The sequence below is a fragment of the Charadrius vociferus genome, unplaced genomic scaffold (assembly GCF_000708025.1).
Source record: "Charadrius vociferus isolate BGI_N301 unplaced genomic scaffold, ASM70802v2 scaffold514, whole genome shotgun sequence".
In the NCBI taxonomy this organism is placed as follows: domain Eukaryota; kingdom Metazoa; phylum Chordata; class Aves; order Charadriiformes; family Charadriidae; genus Charadrius; species Charadrius vociferus.
In genome coordinates this window covers 660,701-679,253 of record NW_009648118.1, presented here as the reverse complement: position 1 = coordinate 679,253, position 18,553 = coordinate 660,701, and the positions used below count along the sequence as shown (strand labels likewise).

Genomic DNA, 18,553 nt, shown 5'->3' with positions numbered 1-18,553 from the left:
TCTGCCATTTGTTCATTTCCAATTAACAGTTCTGCGCTGCTCCCCATAGAGCCTGCGAAAAGAAAAGGTGTGGCTTGCCCAGCCTCAGCCAGGAGATTGGGAAAAAGCTTTGTTCAGAGTATGTGACAATAAATATTTTCAGTTGTCATTGTTTACAGTTCTGTAATCTCTATGGGAAGATATTAACTCAAGGAGGTTAATACAGAGTTGTCACATCCTTTTTTTTGTCTTCCCTGTGCGCTGCCCCCCCCCAATACAAAGTACTAATGCAACATTTTTTCCTTGGTTTTTTTTAATTTTTATTCCCACTTTCTTTGTAATTAACGAGAATTACTTCATCATACCACTAAGATGCATCCTAACAATTACGCACATACATTCTATGTGTTGTAAAAGCATAAAAAGTTAAAGTAGGAGAAGATGACAGATGTTTGACTAGAATACTAGGTGTATATAATGGATCTGATACAATGGCAAACCACATTGCTGGAAAAACAAGGGCAGGTTTGACCATAATTGAAACAGCCATTATTTCCCTTTTTTGAAGAATAGTTGTTTGAATATTTGACAGCTGTAGTATTGCCTTATATATAGGTTTTGTTAATATTATTCAGTGCAGGCTCTCTACTTTGTTGGTATATGTAGACTGCAACTCTATTTTGACAGGAGCATTGGGTAGCTGTGCACTGGTGGTATACAATGCTGCTTCTATTGGCCTTTTCTCTTTTAAGTGAAATTGAAATCTTTATTGCTTTTCTTACTTACAGTCTATTTTTTTATCAGCTGTGAGACAAAATTGAAGGCTTTTTCGTTGTAGCAGATCAACCTTGAAAACTTTATAAATGGATTTTAATTTTGCTTATAAGAGGGTTTATTAATAAAAAGCTTACTCTATAGTTAGAAAAAGGAACATGAAGTATGGGGCCTGTGATTTTGTTCTCTGTTTTGTCCTTAATTGGGTAATTGCTTCCCTGTTTTTCAGTTCGACAATTAAGGATCGAGATGTCAGTGCTTTTCTGTCGCTGTAAAAAGCTGGGACAGTTGGATAAAAGGTCTCATGACATTGCAGCATTTTCTGTATCTAGCATGTGCTGGATTCTTGGAACAGAGAATACGGGATGCTTGGCCCAGTAGTAGCTTGAGTCGGACAAATCCAAATCTTGGAGTTTGCTCCATGAAAAGCCAAGTTGGGTCTAGCAGGATTTACTAGCACAGGCTCAGTGCCATGTGAACATGGTGATGGTGTTTGTGGGGGCAACTTGTACCTGCAAACAGGTTAATGGCTTTTATGCAGTAAAGAAACTGAGTTGTCCCTTGCATTTGCATCTGTGGCATAGTTTTCATGCGACTCAATAGTTAAAATTTTGAACCTACTGTTTGGGAGAATTAATTCAAATATGATCCTTTTGTGTTTAGATTTCACTGTCTTTTTGTCACCTCTTACTCTTTGACTTTCTTCATTTAAAGCAAAACTCACCATGCCTTCCTAGTCTTACATCAAAGGTGTATCAAACTCTCGCAAGGCAATCTAACATGATGCATCAAAAATCTGTCTTCATTCTCTGTTACTGCCAACAGCAACTGTTTGACTCCCTGTCGTTGCCAAATCAAGCCAACACACACAAATTGCTCTGGTTTCCACCATTAATGAATCTCTTCAGTTCGTTCTTTTTCTGTTGCCATCACTGAAAAAAGAAACAGATATTTCTCCTGAAGAGATTGGTAATTATTCAAATAATGTATGTAAGCATCCTTTGAATAAGGTGTATGAACACCCTCTGAAGCAAGACTTTATGGGAGAGACTTACATACATTACTCCTGTCAGAAACATGACATGCACAGATGTGTTGGAAAATTGAACTCTGTGTGTCGTAAGGGCTACAACAGCTTAGCTTTCAGATTGCAAAGACTATATATACAGTCCTTAAGAATTGGAAACCCCTCACCCCTTCCCTTAATGAAAGCGTAAATTCTGCAAAAATAGAAGAGACCACCTAAGAAGAAATAGAGATTGGGTATATGAACAACTACTGGTTTAACCTAACCTTCATTCAGATTATTTTCTTGAAGGATCTGATTAATTATTCTTTTATGTTTACAGGTCTAATTACAACCACATCTAGAAAACTAGATCGAGAGCAGCAGGGAGAGCACATACTGGAGGTAAATAATTTCTTTAGTTCTCTGAAAAACAGTGACTGTAAGTTCATTGCTCTTCTACAGGGAGTTAAGTTTGCCATACTTGATTACTATGTGAAGGATTTAGAGAACTGGATTTCAGAAGTAATTGGCTTCCATGTTCATTATATTGCAATGCACAAAACGACTTATCTTATAAAAACAATGTGTTGGGACTTTTTCTTAAGAAAAGAGTTGATACAGATAGAAGGCAAGTTTTCGGTTTTATATCTGTAAGCCAAGATTTTCTTTCAAACAGTACAAAGGCATGATTGTTAAGTCAAGTGTGATTCCTTTTTTTTTTTTTTTTTCCCTGTGTAATTATTGGAATAGCTATTTCAGCCTGCCTTTTGCTGAATATAGACCTGAAAAAGAGGTGCAGAATCTTTTTTTAACATTGAAAATACAAACAGATTGTAAGTGAGGAAACCTTTTTTCTGCATAACATATTTATCAATAAGTATATAAGTTGCAAAATACGCATTATAGATTCGGAGTCAAAGAATGTGAAATTCGTGACATAATTCTTTTATTTAGCTACATTTAATTGATCACCTGGAATTTATGTAATACCTGTTCTCATTATCTGTCAAACAACTTGAAGGAAGAACACATCAACAAGCGTGAGTCTTCCAGTTTCCCAATGTTGCCGTGCAGTGTGAGAACATTGTACTTCACCTGCAATGAAGACTTAATGTTCACAGTGATACTTATGTACTAAGATTTATCTGGAGCCTTCATTGTGCCTCTCCTCCTGGATGATAGATAAAGGACTGCAGTGTGAGTTGGCAAAACTAATATTAAAGCTAGAGAACGCAGTCTGGACTTACACAAAACTTGTGAAATCTGTAGGAAGGTTTTCTAATAGGAATGCAAGCACAGCATAGACCTGGACGTGAGTGGTATTGCTTGATAACACAAGGAACACTTCCTTTTGCTGAACTCCAGTGTACATACAGTCCTCCTGGCCCCTTTCTATTCTTTTGGCACATTGCAAGCTGGATTAATGCAGCTGTTGGATCAAATTTTTATCATTATTTTCATTTCTGTTACCAGCTTTGGAAATAACTCTTTGCACATAAGTAGTAATAGGATGGAATTTCCTCTGCAGTGTGTTTCTAGTGGTACTAATAGCAAAGATAATGAATGGGCAATTCTGGTTTAGTCACATTACTCCTGTAAAGTCATTATATTATTCTTTTTTCAATTTTCTCCTTAAATCTACTTCTGTCAGTTTCCCAAAGTACTTCATGTCAGTTATATCTCATTTCTTGACCACTGCTATGTATATTGGTTGTCAAATTGATATGTCATGACTTTTACTGCTATGCATGTTTTGTTGGCTTTTGTACAGTAAATACAATTAGCTGTGGATCATTCTCTGACCCTGAAGCCGCCTGGCAGAGTATGGCTTTGAACGCACGTACCTTACCCTTGGAACAGGGTGGCCACATCCAGCTTGCCCGTTGAGAATGGTTCCTGAATTGAGTGAATTCTCAGGCTGCAGCTAGGCAATGTGTGGGAGTGTGCTACTTGCTCTGAGCCAAAACTTACGCCAGAGATCACACTAGCAGTGTAATATTATGGGTAGTTGTCTGCTAGCAGTCATGCCTGCTAATTTAACGTAAGTTATTACAAGATAACATGTACAGGATTCAGAAAGGTTTTTTTAAGGTTACAGGATGACACAACGGTACATAAATCCTCCTGGTTTCAGCATGCTCGATAAAGAGAGCTGATTAAGCTTGATTGCTTTTTAGTTTGGAATATTGGTTATTGCCTGCTGGTATCATTTATAATTCTTCATTCTTCCTTCATTTTGAATCCCAGCTGGTTGTTAAAGCTTTAAATAAAAGTCTGCAAAGTATGCAATGGGAGAACTCTTAACTACAGAGCAAGAATGACAGACAGCACGGCCCAAAGCAGCGGTTTTCCCATTTGTTACTTTTGTGTTGACACCTTTGAAAATAGGTTGGAAAGAAACCCAGAAATGCACAGATTGGGGGCAGTATTATGAGCCAAGTGCTGAGCATCTGGCTAATTAATTGAGCATTGAAATGTTGACCAGATGGGTTGGTGGGTTTATTCCTTGTTTGGTATTAAATTTGATCCTTGATTGCACTCCTGCTTACATAATAGTAATTAATATGCCCCATTCTTTTATTCCCAACTTGTAACTATTTTCTGAGTGCCAACTGGCACATTTTTTTTTATGCAGTTATTTTAGGTTAGCTTCATGTTATGCTCTCCTATCTTAGAATTCTGTTTGTTATGTCAATAATGCCATCAAAACTGATGTGGCATTCAAATCCAACTAGATTTTCCTCAGCCTTGCCATTTTTTTTTTTTTTTGCTTGGCTCGGGACAATGCTAATTTTATCTTAACACACAAGTTATTCCATACCCCTTGGAATTTCTTCTTTTGGGATGTGTTTTGGTTTTGGGTTTAAAGAGTATCAGATCATGTCCTCATTCATGTCATTGTAAATTCATTTTTTCATCAGGGATTCAATTCTAGTCTTCCATTAGTACTAATTTCAAAGAGAAAGTAAGGAAAAGAACATGAAAGATTGACAAAAAGATGATATCTACCTGTTATTATTCCTTGTGTCTTTAATGCCAATTTTTTTTTTTTTAAAACATCCCCTTCGGAAACTGAGATTTAGCCAAACTTGCTAAGGGTCAGGTAATACTGTTGTCACTGAAGAATTTGTATTTAAATGCTTTATGTAATAGCAGCTAAACTCATGCCTGAAAATGCCTGGGGTCTGTCTGAGCCCATTAGCTTTTGTGTGGATGGCAGGGTGCAGCCAGAAAATGATGGGCCTGATTCTGTAGCTCTTTTAGTAACTGAGCTCTTGAAGGAAGCAGGAATATAAACCCCCTGTCCTTTTCTTCTTTGAAATAGATGCCAAAGTAATATACATATATAATAAGGGATTAAATAGGTAGGAGTTAAGGTAAGATTTCTATAAGTGAACTAAGGTTTTCCATCAGTTTGATCCTTTTCCAGTAGTTAAGGATCTTTTTCTCTGTTTTCTGACTTTAAATTAACATAGCTCTTACTTTTATTATATTTTTGTTCATTAGCCATGCCACTAATATCAGATCAGTCCTAGAATTGATATTGTAGAAGACTTCCTACTAATTTTCTGCCTTTTTTTGTAGAAATTTTGACTATTGATAGAAGAGCAGACTTGGTTTAATTTCCCATTTCATTTAGTCCATGGAAATAGATTGTTGTGTGTGTTCCTTAAAAAGCAATTTTTTTAAGCTTCTTTCAAACAAGACAGTGATTTTTATGTCTTAAAATACAGGGGATTTTTAGTGCATAGACCTGTCAAATTCTGAAATATATATTCTTATGAATTGCATCTTTGAGGTGTAAAATCAAATTGCTAAAGTAAAAAAGTTGCAAGGAAACAGTAGGCTGAAAGTATATTAAGATATTATTACAGTGAAGCTGTTGTCCAAGATACTGTACTTGTGTGCTGTTTCTGTTCTTAAGTTAATATTTCAGTTACAATGCTGCAAAATAGTGAAATAGATTTAATAATCTGTCAACTCCTGCATGCCATACATGAAGCATCAAAATGTTAAGACAGTAGCAGAATAAACTTTTGTAGTGTCTTCTGTAAATATTCATCAAATAGCTTTACACAATGGTCTTTAACCGAAGTTAGGGGATTACTTTACAGTTTTCGTAGGCAGTTGTAGGAAAACCTGATTTAAAAAGAGCATTGTTGGAAAGACCGTGTTTGAATTGAGTGCTAACCATAACTTTTTAATAAAACCAGGTAATGGTAACAGACAACGGTATTCCTCCGAAATCAACAATTGCACGGGTGATTGTGAAGGTCTTAGATGAGAATGACAATAAGCCTCAGTTCTTGCAAAAGTTCTACAAAATTCGACTTCCGGAGCGCGGTAAGCCAGAACGAGAGAGAACTGCTAGGAGAGAGCCGATCTATCGAGTTATTGCTGCAGATAAAGACGAAGGCCCCAATGCAGAGATCTCTTACAGCATTGAAGATGGTGATGAACACGGCAAATTCTTTATTGAACCGAAAACTGGAGTGGTTTCATCAAAGAAATTTTCTGCAGCGAGGGACTATGATATCCTTTCAGTGAGTCAAAATCTTGTATATCATGAATACATGAAGTGTTCTTTTATCTGTATTCTTATCACTTCTTATTCAGTAGCTGGCAGATGAGTGACTGCAGTGTCTAAAGGAAGAACGCTGCCGCAAATCCAGAAGTATTGTTTTGTGGGTTGGTTTGTTTGGGGATTTTTTCTGATGATTTCAGATGTTTGTATTGAGAAAGTGAATCAAGAAGCTGCTGTTCTTTCTAGAACTTGATAGATAATTACCACAATGAGGGAGCATAAACGATGAGTTTGACTCTCTTTCAGGAAGAAAGCAAAATAAAAGTGAATTTATGGTAACAGTTTGGGCTGCTATCAGGTGCTGCATACTTTTTCTCCATTTGCTGCCCAGATAATGAAGGGCAAGTGGCACTTTGAGAGACACTTAACCTTTTTGGATATATCTCGCACAAGCAAACATGCTTGGAGCTTATTGCTACTTCTCCATTTATGTGACATAATGATTTATGTGATCCTGTAGCCTAAAAGATGTGTCTGTTTCACAGATTAAAGCTGTAGATAATGGTCGTCCACAAAAATCATCAACTACACGGCTTCACATAGAATGGATTCCAAAGCCCATCCCACCCACAGAGCCCATTTATTTTGAGGAGGCCTTTTTTTCTTTTACGGTGATGGAAAGTGACCCGGTTGCTCACATGATTGGCGTAATAGCTGTTGAACCTCTTGGAACACCACTTTGGTTTGACATAACGGGTAAGGATGCCTTAAGGGCTTTTATTATTAGAAACAAATGCATGGAGTCTGAGATACCAGAGACCTCATTGCAGCTTGGTTTCTTAATCGCTCTTCTAAATAATGCAATGTTTTGGCATTCTTTAGCTGTGGATATGTATTTTTCCCTTATTTCATTATAAATCAAAATGACTTTTCAATTTTTATCAATGCCACTATATATCAAAGATTAAAATTACATTGCAAAATATCTGCTGTGCTGCAGTTTTGGAAATGACTTATGAATATTGTGTCAGTGAAATTAAAACGAATCAAATCAATCTCATAGACTGTAGGACAGGGAAAGAAATAAAATGCCAGTTGTCTGCAGATCAGGATAGTACACCCAAAGAGAGATTATACTGTTCACATTGATTTCTTGTCCTGTGGGCTGCTTCTCAGTTTGCTGTCCCTTGATTCAGTACTAAAAGGAAAGCCTGCGATGTTCCTAACCCCAGCAAACTTCTTTCTGTTCATATTCTTGCTACTATATCGTACCTCAGCCTCTACCGTTGAGGGGGGAATTCTAATCTGTAATATGACTATACGTTGATGCTGTGGTGACAAAATGAATAGTACTTTTCAATTTTAGACTTGCTCAGTATACCTGTGAGCACCAGGAATATACAGAGTGTTCACTGTATAGCTGGTACTGAAACCAAGTTCTGTCCTGTGTTACGTGCCAGGATAATAGCACAGCCTTGTTTCAGGAGAGGTGTCTTGTAGTGAACTGTTTCTGGTCCTAAGATAGCCCTATCAGATTGGGATTTTTCCACCACGTTCACAAGGGAGAGAAGGATCCTTTTCACCGTGGTTACTGCTGAAAATTTTAGCCATGATTATAGTGTTAAATTGTTGGGGAGGGCATTTTTTGTGTTATTGCTTGAAAAAAATACTTATTCTTAAGGTCTGTTGCCGCGATGAAGAGACGGGACACAGCTTGATGCAAGCAAGATGTCGATTTATTAGGATTTCTTAGGTTTCTTATATCCATAGCAGAAGGCAGCGTGTCTTCTACTGATTGGCTCATTTTAGACACTAGACATTTACTCATTGGTTAATACTAACGTACCTTCCTTGCCCAAACTACAAGGCCCTTAGCACATCTTTTTTTCCAACACAATTTACTGTCTGTATCTCTCAACAGAGCAGGCACTCTCTGTTCCTTCTAGGCAACACTGTTACCTAGTTCCTCCCAGGGTTTGTGGCCAGCGAGTTCCAGCACGTCCTCCTTTATCAGTTGTCTAACACTTGAAGTTTTGTTGAGGCTAGCTGAGCTCTGGCCTTCAGTCTGTTTTGATGGTATGTGTTTCCTAAGGGATTCTGAGAACAGAAACAGTTAAAAACAAAGTCTGTAAAACTGATACATATAGCAGGAGTATATAAATACCAAAAACTTGAGGGTGTTCTCAGAAAACTGTCAAGCACATGAGGCCAGACACAGCTCTTCCCCTAAATGCATGCTTCATGCGTGAACAACCTGTGACGATATTGATAATAATTTCTAATGTATTAAATATTTACATAGAATTTTTTTTAATGGTTCTTTATAATGTATTCTGGGGAAAAAACACATCTACCTCCTGTCCAACTAGATCATAGCTGAATAAAAAGTGTTTGCATTTAGACAAACCAAGGGGTTAGAGATTTGTACACCTGTGTAGAGGGAATAAAGAGTTCAAGATGCCTCCTTGCATTCTCACAGGGGGAAAGCTTTCTGCATTAGGGGTATTTTGGAATTGAGGCTGCTTTTCTACTGTTCTCCCAAACATCCACACATAGACAGGGGAGTAGAAAAGCAGAAAATATAGAAATAACTTAAGTGAGCAGGAGGAAGGAGAAGGTTCCATGTGCTCCAATTCAAACAGGGTCATCAAGTCAACAACAAACAGAAACATCTGTAGACCAAAAAGAGCCCGTTAGAGGAAAGGTTAAGAAAGGGATATTGTCAGAAAAAGGTGAGCGGTTAATGGAGATGAAAGAGAGTAGATAGAAAAGGCCTCAGAGGTCCTGAGAGTTTCCACAAAGTACAGCAATGGCATTTCCTGGGGTCTTTAGCAAAATTTGTTAATTAGCTTGAGTATGTACTTTCCTATTGTTCTTTTTCATTTGCTTCAACTGCTGTGCACTCTGAACAGTGTGTACATCTGAACAGAATTCTAATGACAGTATTATTTTGATTTGCTCCTTGTAAGCATGCAGGACAGTTAGGACGTTTACGTAATTTTTATTATGCATTTTAAAGCAGAAAATAGATGATCTTTTCCTGCTATTTTTAGAAAGATATATACAGAAAACTCCCAAGGGGAAAGAGCAGAACTTGTCCATACACTGTAAAATAAACCATTTTAATTTGACTGTTTTCTTAGTAAAAGTATTTTGGAAAGTTTGATATGTGATCATGTTGTGAAGTTATCTGCTACTCTTACAGGTGGTCATTTTACTGCCCTCTTTTACTGTTTCTAATAGCATGAATTAATTTGATTGACAGCTTTCCTTTGTGTTCTGTGCTTGCTTTCCATGCTTTCTTTCTTTTTGGCTGAGCCAGGAGACAAGCTTGCTAGTGAAGTATTTTACATCTTTCAGATGGCTTGTGACCTGAACTGTACAGCAGAAGGTATCTGCTGAGATCACATAATTTATTACCAGATTATGAGATCTGAAATGAAAGCGTACATTTATAAAATATTTATTTTATTAACCCTTCGGAAATCAAAGTGCTCACAGTTGCATTTGTGAAAGGTTCGTTTTTGTTTTGTTTTGTCATCATTACATTTATACAGCATCAATTCAGAGCATCCAGTTTTGACTTTAGCCAAAACTGTTGCTGTTACACTTTCAGTGTACCAGGTGCAGAAGTTTGGGTTGAGTTCTGCTTCAGCGGATTACCAGATATCACCACTACTACAAAAATTAGGCAAGGGCTTTGGGATTTACTTGACAAGGAAGAAAAAAAAAAGTTGGTTAGAGAGTTTGCCCTTGTATCAGGGAAACTGAAATAACAGATTCATACCCATTCACCCTATACTTCCCTTAAAATGGAGATCACTTCATCGAGATATGAAATTCTCTCCTAGCCATCTGAGAAAAAGGCTAGAGACTCACTTTCTGAAGCTGACGTCTTTCACAAAGCCCATTAAAAAAAGTCATGTACACTTGTTAAAAAAAAAAAAAAAAACTAAAAAGGCTCCTTCCTTTCATGCTGTCCAGTTTATCTTCATTCATGTGATTCAGATACTCTTGCTGGGCCAGTAAGAGGAGTTGGCTTTCAGTGAAACTAGAAAAATTACAATTTTTTTGTCATTATCAAATATCTTAAATCCAGTGAAGCAGAATGCAGCCCATCTTTCCTAAACTGATATGTCTGTCATGCAATGGAACCTTCTGAAGATGAAATCCTTTCTACATGTGAGTGGGGGCCCATTTCAGTATTTACTGTTCCTGCTTGGATTAAGTATAAATTTGCACCCTTTGGAACTTCACCCTCTCACTTGTAGCCTTGGCTTTTCATAAAAGGCATTCAGTGATTTACAAAACATAGCATGTAAAAACTCATTAAAAAAAAAAAACCAAACTCACAATATCTGAATGCTATGCTTGTAAAATATAATTAGAAAAACACATGCACATAATTAGGAGAAATTGGTTTGCCATATCTAGCACTGGCTTGACCAAAATAAAAATTGATTCCTCCATTTTAGGCAGTTTAATGAGAGGTCTAAAGCAGTTGCAGTTAAATGGGAGCATTTATCATTGCTAACAATGTTTGGACTTAATGGACGTTGTATTCTCATGACAGTCTGCTTGGGGTGGCATCATGATGATCAATTAAATGTTTAAACATCTAAGTGTAGCTATTGATCTACATGGTTATTTAACTATATTTCAAAGGGTAATTTGAAAGTTCCACAAGGGAGGTTAAGATAATTTCCTTCAGAAAAGGAGCTTGGCCATATTTAAACATTGGGCATTTAAACATTTAGCACCTATCTGAGTCCTGCTTATCTCAGTAGGAATTAGATAGTGAGTTCTTGAAATACTCAGCATTGAGGTGAGAATCCTTTGGAGGTACTGTAGCTTTTTCAAACTTATCTGTAGTTGTGTATGAGTATAGTAATTTATACTCTGATCCAAAGGACACAAATTTGACAGTATTTCTGATCTGGGTTTTTCATTTGTTTTGATAAAAAGTTTATTTTTCACTAATTAGCCTGACTGTCTGCAAAGAATAAACTATCGCATTTCACCTAGTAATTCTTAGTTTCCTACTATTTGGAATTTTAAATTCTGGTTAAAAAAAAAAAAAATAGAGAATTTTGCTGAGAATCTACCTGCTAACCTTTCCATGAGCCAGACAAATCAGCTTTGTCCAAAACTAATCAGTTTTAAATATCTGTAAGTAGCAGCATATCATATTACCAAAAAAAAAAACCCAAAGGGTTTAAAATAAGTCTGTGTATAAATATATGTGTATTCAGTTCCACCTTCATTAAGCATCTGAAGACAGAACATGATCATACATGAAAACAATGCAACAGTGCTGTGTTTTATGAATGTCTCCCTCTCCCAATTTCCTGAACAAGGTGGCAACTATGACAGTCGATTTGATGTGGACAAGGGCACTGGAACTATCATTGTCGCTAGACCTCTTGATGCAGAACAGAAATCAAATTACAACTTGACAGTAGAGGCAACAGATGGAACCAGATCTATCAGCACTCAGGTAATGGACTTTCTAATGAAGCACTTAAAGAAGGAGGAATTTGTAGCTGGGGGGTGGAGAAGGTGTTGCATTTTCTCCTTACCATTTTTTCCTACCAGGACAGTGAATATGGTTGATATAAATTAGGGACTCTGTCTAAAATATAGGTGGATTCTGATATTCATAGAGCCATGTTGTTTGGCGGTCCAGGTGGAAGGTTGTGTGTTACTATGCTGTAGCCTGAATCAGCCACTTTTAAGTTATATCATGTTCCTACATTAGCTGAGTGAATGAAAACAGAAACTAAGCCCTTCCATGCATGATTTACTCACAAGAAAAGAATTAATACTTCTTATCTGAATTACCCCTCTTTATCCAACTCCCCCAAAATCACCAAATAATATGATTGCTTCGCTTGAAATTTAAAAGACCACCATTGTAAAGTTGTTTAGGTGTTTTTTTTCTCCCCAGGATCTCTGGATGACAAATTGTACAATGTCCAATTACCATTTTATGAAACTGAGCTGCTTTTTCTGTGAGGTGTGCAGAAACAAAGTTTAGATGATAACATCTCTGTGTATCTTCCTGAGTACTTTCTTTTGGCTTCAGTGGAGGCAGAGATTGCCAAACACTCTCCAAAAAGCAGCAGTTTTAGACAAAACAATTTTTTTCAAATTATCTCTCTACTAAGGCTCGATGGTGGTGGCAATTCTTTGCAGTTGGACTAATAAATTCACTTTAAGGCAGAAGCCTTTTCTGACACTGCTGAAAATAACTCCTTGTAAAGTAGGTTATGATTTATATCCCTCCTGTTTCTCCCATGTAGTCTCTTCCCCTAGTCCAGAACCTGAATATATTTGGAAGTAAGGTTTAGCAGAGGTTGGTGTGAATGCAGCCATGAGCATAGAGAAGCTCCGCTTTTCTTCTAAAGAGAAAGAAAAGGATTTATTTACTGATTTAAGACTGTTGGATTGGGAAAGTGATGTGTCTGTGTTGCTTACCCCTATCACTGACCTACTGCTCAGGTGCTCAAAGAGCAATAAGGGGCTTGCTGCTGTCTTTTCTGTATACAGATATCTGTTACGAACACAATTTCTTGTTCTTCATCTTCTGTGCAGTATGTATGTTTTTCTGTTGCCTTTTCTAATGTCTTAATATATTGTCTTCCTCCTTTCTGCCAGCGGGAAAGATGTTTCTTGTCAATGTTTAGGATTTTAAACATAATCTTTATTGAGCCAACTGCATGTCTGGAGGCTTGATAGGTCAAATAGACTAAATTTGATAGTAGAAGATTGCAAGATTAGCAGTTTCCTTTGAGAGCTGGCTTTTCCTTTAATGGTGACAGTTGTCAGTGATATTCTCAACCATGAATCTACAAACATGACAATGTTTCCCCCTGTCAGAAGTTGCTGCTATCATCGCTGTGGTGCCATTGCTGCTGGTGCTAATAACCACCATAAAAGGTTTGCAGAATCCTGCTTCAAATGTATTGCCTAGTTGTAGTAAAAATATTGAGCAGAATCATTTCTACCGATTACAGAATACTCAATAGAAGGCGTGAATTAGTTTGAAAAAAAATTAAAAGAAACCCAAACCCAACTGAAAGAGAATTCCTTTTGCCATGAAAGTGAGAAAGAGAGCAAGAGGCTTTCCATGCACACTTCCCCCCTGCCAAGAATGCAGTCAAAAATGCCACCATGCAGAGCGTGTTGGGGTAGCCTGGGGACTAGTAAAGGCTGAATTTGGTCCCAGTGGCTGCAGATACTCTGTCCAGTGCTGCTGCTGCTTATATAGCTGAATTTATGGAGGCGTCCTGAGCTGTCACAGTCGAACCATAACCAAGAATTGGAAGGTCACAGAAATACTTTAACCCTCACCCCTTCTCTTCCTCTGGGTTACACGATTCATTTGGTTCTTCTCGGAAGCGCGCAGTGTAGCTTTTGTCCAATTTCTTTAAATTAATTTGTTATTTTAGCATTTTGTAAAGCTGAGTGAACATTATAAACATTTCCCACAGCAGTCTTCTGCAGAAGAATTGGAGCAGTAGTCTCAAATTTATCGTCTCTTATTTCTGTGATTGCTTTTTGTATGATTTTCTTTCGTGTCTTTCCTTTCCTCCCTCAGCTAGAGTTGGCAGGAGCAGAGGTGGTGGTTTCTGTTACAAGCGAGCACAAAGGCTTCCTTTTCATTGTCTTCCTTTTTCCCCTGCTTGTGGGATAAGCACGAGTTACGCTGTTGGTGTTTGAGTCTCATGTTACTGGGGTCTATGGATTGAGGAGCATGGATTAGTTCAAACTCTGCAACTGTTGGTGCACGAACAGACTCCTGATTTTAACTGCTTCTCTTATCTCCCCCGCAACTCCTGGCCCACCCAAATGGACTGATCTGTTAAGATAGCCCTCAGGACTATCGTTAAGAAGATGCACTGCAAATGAGGCAGGGGAATTAAAAATGTTTCAATGAAATCACAGTCGAAGGTGTGATTTATGGCTGCCAGTGTGTAAATTCCATTCTCACTGCTGAAATAATGATGATTAAAGTTTGAGTGTTGATGTTGTGTTGGAGCCTTCTAAGAGCTGATAAACAGTTAAAATGGAGTGACAGGCAAAAAAAAAAATAAATCTGAATACTGAGTGCATACATTAGGTACAATAATATGCCATACACAGCTTTTAGCTTACACAGTAATTGCTGTAAACATTGGAAATACAGTAAACAATTTAACAGACCTTGTTTAACAGCAGATTAAGTAATTTTATGTTTAATTTGAAAAAGGAAATGACATTTTCAACGCGCTGGGGAGGGGGACAAGAAACTAGAATCTTATTGTGTAAAAGCAGTGTATTGAATCTGACTTTAAACTAGAAGGCATTCGCTGGCCTCAGGCCATTAACATCTGTAGAGCATTTGACTCTTTCAGGACTTCAGTTAAATAGCTTTTTTGAAAAATACAGCAGCAGTAGGCGTGGAGGCTGTTAGAATTTTGCATGCATCTAAATGCCAAATGCATGATGCAAAACAAGGACAAACAAATTCCAGGCCTGCAGTAGCGGTGTGTGACAGATGATGTTAGAGATGACTAGTGTCACACTAGGAAGGAATATCATTAAAAAACTAAATGAATGGACTAATGTTTTTGGATTATAATGTTTTGGCCTTAAATAGGAAAGGTTATTCACAGGATGCAAGAAGCAATATATGAACAATTGAGTTGCGGGGCGGGGGGGGGAGAAAAAAAACATCCTGTTCTAGCTCTACCTGCTTCCAATCATTGCTATGTCTATCAGGTTTTTTTTCACTGGAAGTAATACTTAAGATGGTTTAAAGCTAATTGCAGCATTTTATCTATTGCTGTGCTATTGCAGAATATTTAATCTTGCTTTATGAAAAATTTATATGGATATGATGCTTTGGGGGATTGATTTGGGAATCAAGGATAGAATGTTCTTCATTGATTAAATGTGCATTTTTTTTGCGATCACCACACTGCTCCACAGAGACGTATTATAACTTGAATGCAGTTATATTATCTCTGGATAATAGAACTTTTTGTTTGTGGAAATTATTATAAACATGTCACTGTAACTATAATGTCATTATGAATGGAGAGAGGAGGAGATTTTAAACTCCACATAGAATCAGCAAATGAAAAATCAAGTTAAAACAATTCGAAGGAACATCATGTTTAAATATTACACACTGAGCATGTTTTGTCAGTGGCACATATCTCCTCTCTAACTTACTAATAATCAGTGTATTCCAATGTAAATTTGGGTTTCACCTGTCAAATAATTATTGATTTCAAGTCCTTCCCCTAAATAATCCTGAGCTGCTTTGTTCTATGTCCGTATAACCAGGTTGCATCGTGCTCTGTGAGATCTGTGAGTAGAGGGCCGTTGTGCAACGCAGCCTTTGCATAGCCTTGCAAAATAAGTCGAGTTTCTTTAATCCCAAACCATTTTCTTTCAGAGATCACATTATGGTCTGTTAATGTCAGACTTTTCTATTGTGTGCCTCTTTAATATGCAACTTCTTTCTCAAGAGTTAGTATTAGTATATTTCATTTGAATTTAATCTTATAATTTCATTGAGAATTTGTGTAGCTGTTTTTGTTGTACTGTACACGTTACTTTAGAACAACAGAAGCTCTTCATGTACTTTGTTCTCAGGTGCACAAATCCAAATTTTTCTTTGTGGGTCTTTAAAATTGCACTCACAATTATTACTTCTGGTGCCTTTCATTTAATTTGAAGGCCTTGACAGTTTACATGAATATCTGGTCCTCTTACAGTTGAAAGGAAATTGCATATCTAGTACCTGTCACTTAGCATCAGTAAAAATCTATGTCTTGAAAGTAGGGTTTTCTTAGTGCATTTTTTTAATACTTCAGATTGGAAGGAGTTCATCTAGTTAAAACTCCTGCTCAAAGCAGAGCAAGCTGTAAAGTTGGATCAAGTTGTTCAGGGACTTGTCAGGTCTCTGCCTGGGATGACAGGGGTGCCACGTCTTCCTTGGATATGCTTTTATGTTCAACACCCCTCCTTGAAAATAATTTTTTCTTACATCTAATTGTAGTTTCCCTTATTGGAGCTTGTGAGTGTCACCTCTTTTCCTTTCACTGCGCACCTCTGAGAAGAGTCTCTTTCCTGCAGCCCTCCCTTTACACAGCAGATGGAGAGCTTTTAGATCCCTGTTGATTTTAGTGGCCCTTCCCTGGGTTCGTTTCACTTTGTCAAGATCTCTCTTGCGTTGCAGGACCCAAAACTGTAGTGGATCTGCTGTCCCACCAGTGAGTGCCAAATAGAAGGGAATAATTCCTGCCCCCCTGCCTGCTGCTCCCCTTATTAAAGCAGCCCAGCATTCAGTTAGCCAAGTTACCAAAAGGGTGCCTCTCGATTCACATTATGCTTGTCCACCAGAGTCTGCGGAGGGGCATTAAGTAACAACAACAGCGAGTGAGAAATTAATCCTCAAGTATGTAGATAAAACACCTTTCACTTGAGTCTTAAGATAAAATTTAAATTTTACGTGCATTTGAAATGATAGCACTAATAGATCAAATTTTGTATTTGTAGTTGTGTTTACCAGTGTGGAGAAAAACTGTATGCCTGAACAAGTAATGTGACGAGTAATGGAATACCCGAGCAAGCCACTCATAGCGACTGAGTCATTATGTTTATTCCTTAGCAATAATTTTGTTAATAATTCATATTTAATGGTGCTGTACATTTTGACGAGTTAGCTTCTTACCTGCTCAGCCCAACAGTACCTTTTTGGAGGATGTCTCCTCAAGTGTTCAGCAGTAAGGTCATTTTAACTGCATCACTAGCTAATACCCGAGGAAGTTGATGCTAAGTCCTTCTGATGTGGTCACCAGAAGGATCACTTCTCAGTTAAGCTGCTTCATTGGCTATGTGGTTAGTCTTGTGCATACCAATGTTGGTTTCATTTCTGGCTTTTAACTAAGTACTTTGCACAGGTTTTTGTGGTCCTCCATTCTAGAATTGCTGTTTTCCTGTATTTATTTCCACCAGCAGCACAGGTGGCCATGTCTTCAGCTCCAAAGATTCATCTAACGCGGTTGCTCTGCAGTTGCATTCCCCACCTAGGGGTTTGACCTAAGTTTCTGTATTTCCTCATTTGAAGGGAAATAGATATGAACTTAAGTAACAGTTCTGATTTAAGTCTATCAAATTTGACACTTTATCTTTTCACTTACTGTTTTTCTGAGTGTGAACTCGAGCTGTTGGGGGGTGGGAATGGCATAAAAACATTGTTGACATGTTAATTTTGAAAGCATAGGATCCAGGAATTAAGTGTTGTAATTGTATATGGTCATTTAATCTTTTAGTTATACAAAATATATTTGTATAGTTTGATTTGTATTGAGGGTTGAGTTTTTCTGCATTTTTTTTAAATTTGTTGGCCGTCTTCATTTGGTTTCATTTTCCTGAGGACCCGCGTGCAGTTAGCAGGTGTTTTTACTAAAATGCTATATAAGTGATTGTATTGGACCCTTCACCATTTCTTCTTCCAAGATGCATTAAAATGTATTTTATTTATACAGAATTTAAGAAAAAAACCAACTGTGCTTGGGTTGCTTTATTACATCCTCTCTAATCATGGCAATTTAAAAAAATCACATATTTAAGGTCATATTCTTTTCTTTCTTGCTGTTCATTTTCCATTTGAATTTGTTAGCGAGTATATTTAAAAACTTTATTTAATTTGTATCCTGGGTCACCTACCACTAATTTTTCTCCTCACTGAAAACCAGTATTTATTCCAGCTCTTTGTTTCCTGTCTTTAATCAGTTTCTAATCCATGACAAAACCAAACTCCTTAGTTTCCGTAGCAACATCTTGCAAGGGATTTTATCAATGTGCCAAATGGTTAGTTTATTTGCTGTTTCTTCTATTTTCTGAGAAATTGAATAAATTGTGGGAGGCAGCATTTTCCTATAAAAAGCAGTGATAGTTTCTATTTTTTTCTAACAGACTGTTTCAAACACTGAATAACTACCTATGTTAATGAGTATTTCCCTAAATGTACTACTGTATCTTGGGTTATGGCTCACTGACCTGCAACCCTTAGGACTGCATCTACTAAAAAAGTTAGAGGCTTGTGTGAGTGCTTGTGGACACTTGTGTGTGTGCACATACCCACGTGTGTCCCCCTCCCCACACTGCCTGTCTGGAGGTGGAGCTCAGTGTTATTAACAGCATGTGTTACATTAGGAGAATTACTGTTTTTTTAATTATTTTTTTAATTATTTTTTCCTCAGTGCAGT

General features: G+C 37.3%; 1 protein-coding gene across 3 annotated transcripts in view; it reads left to right on the top strand.

The window, feature by feature from the left end:
- Positions 1-18,553, top strand: part of FAT1 (FAT atypical cadherin 1) — a 105,163-nt gene that overhangs the window by 47,913 nt on the left and 38,697 nt on the right. For all 3 annotated transcript variants that reach the window (XM_009883906.1, XM_009883905.1, XM_009883904.1), the window contains exons 3-6: positions 2,103-2,164; positions 5,977-6,306; positions 6,833-7,043; positions 11,645-11,784. In XM_009883906.1, coding sequence (XP_009882208.1) covers positions 2,103-2,164; positions 5,977-6,306; positions 6,833-7,043; positions 11,645-11,784 — 743 coding nt within the window. The remainder of the gene's footprint in view (positions 1-2,102; positions 2,165-5,976; positions 6,307-6,832; positions 7,044-11,644; positions 11,785-18,553) is intronic.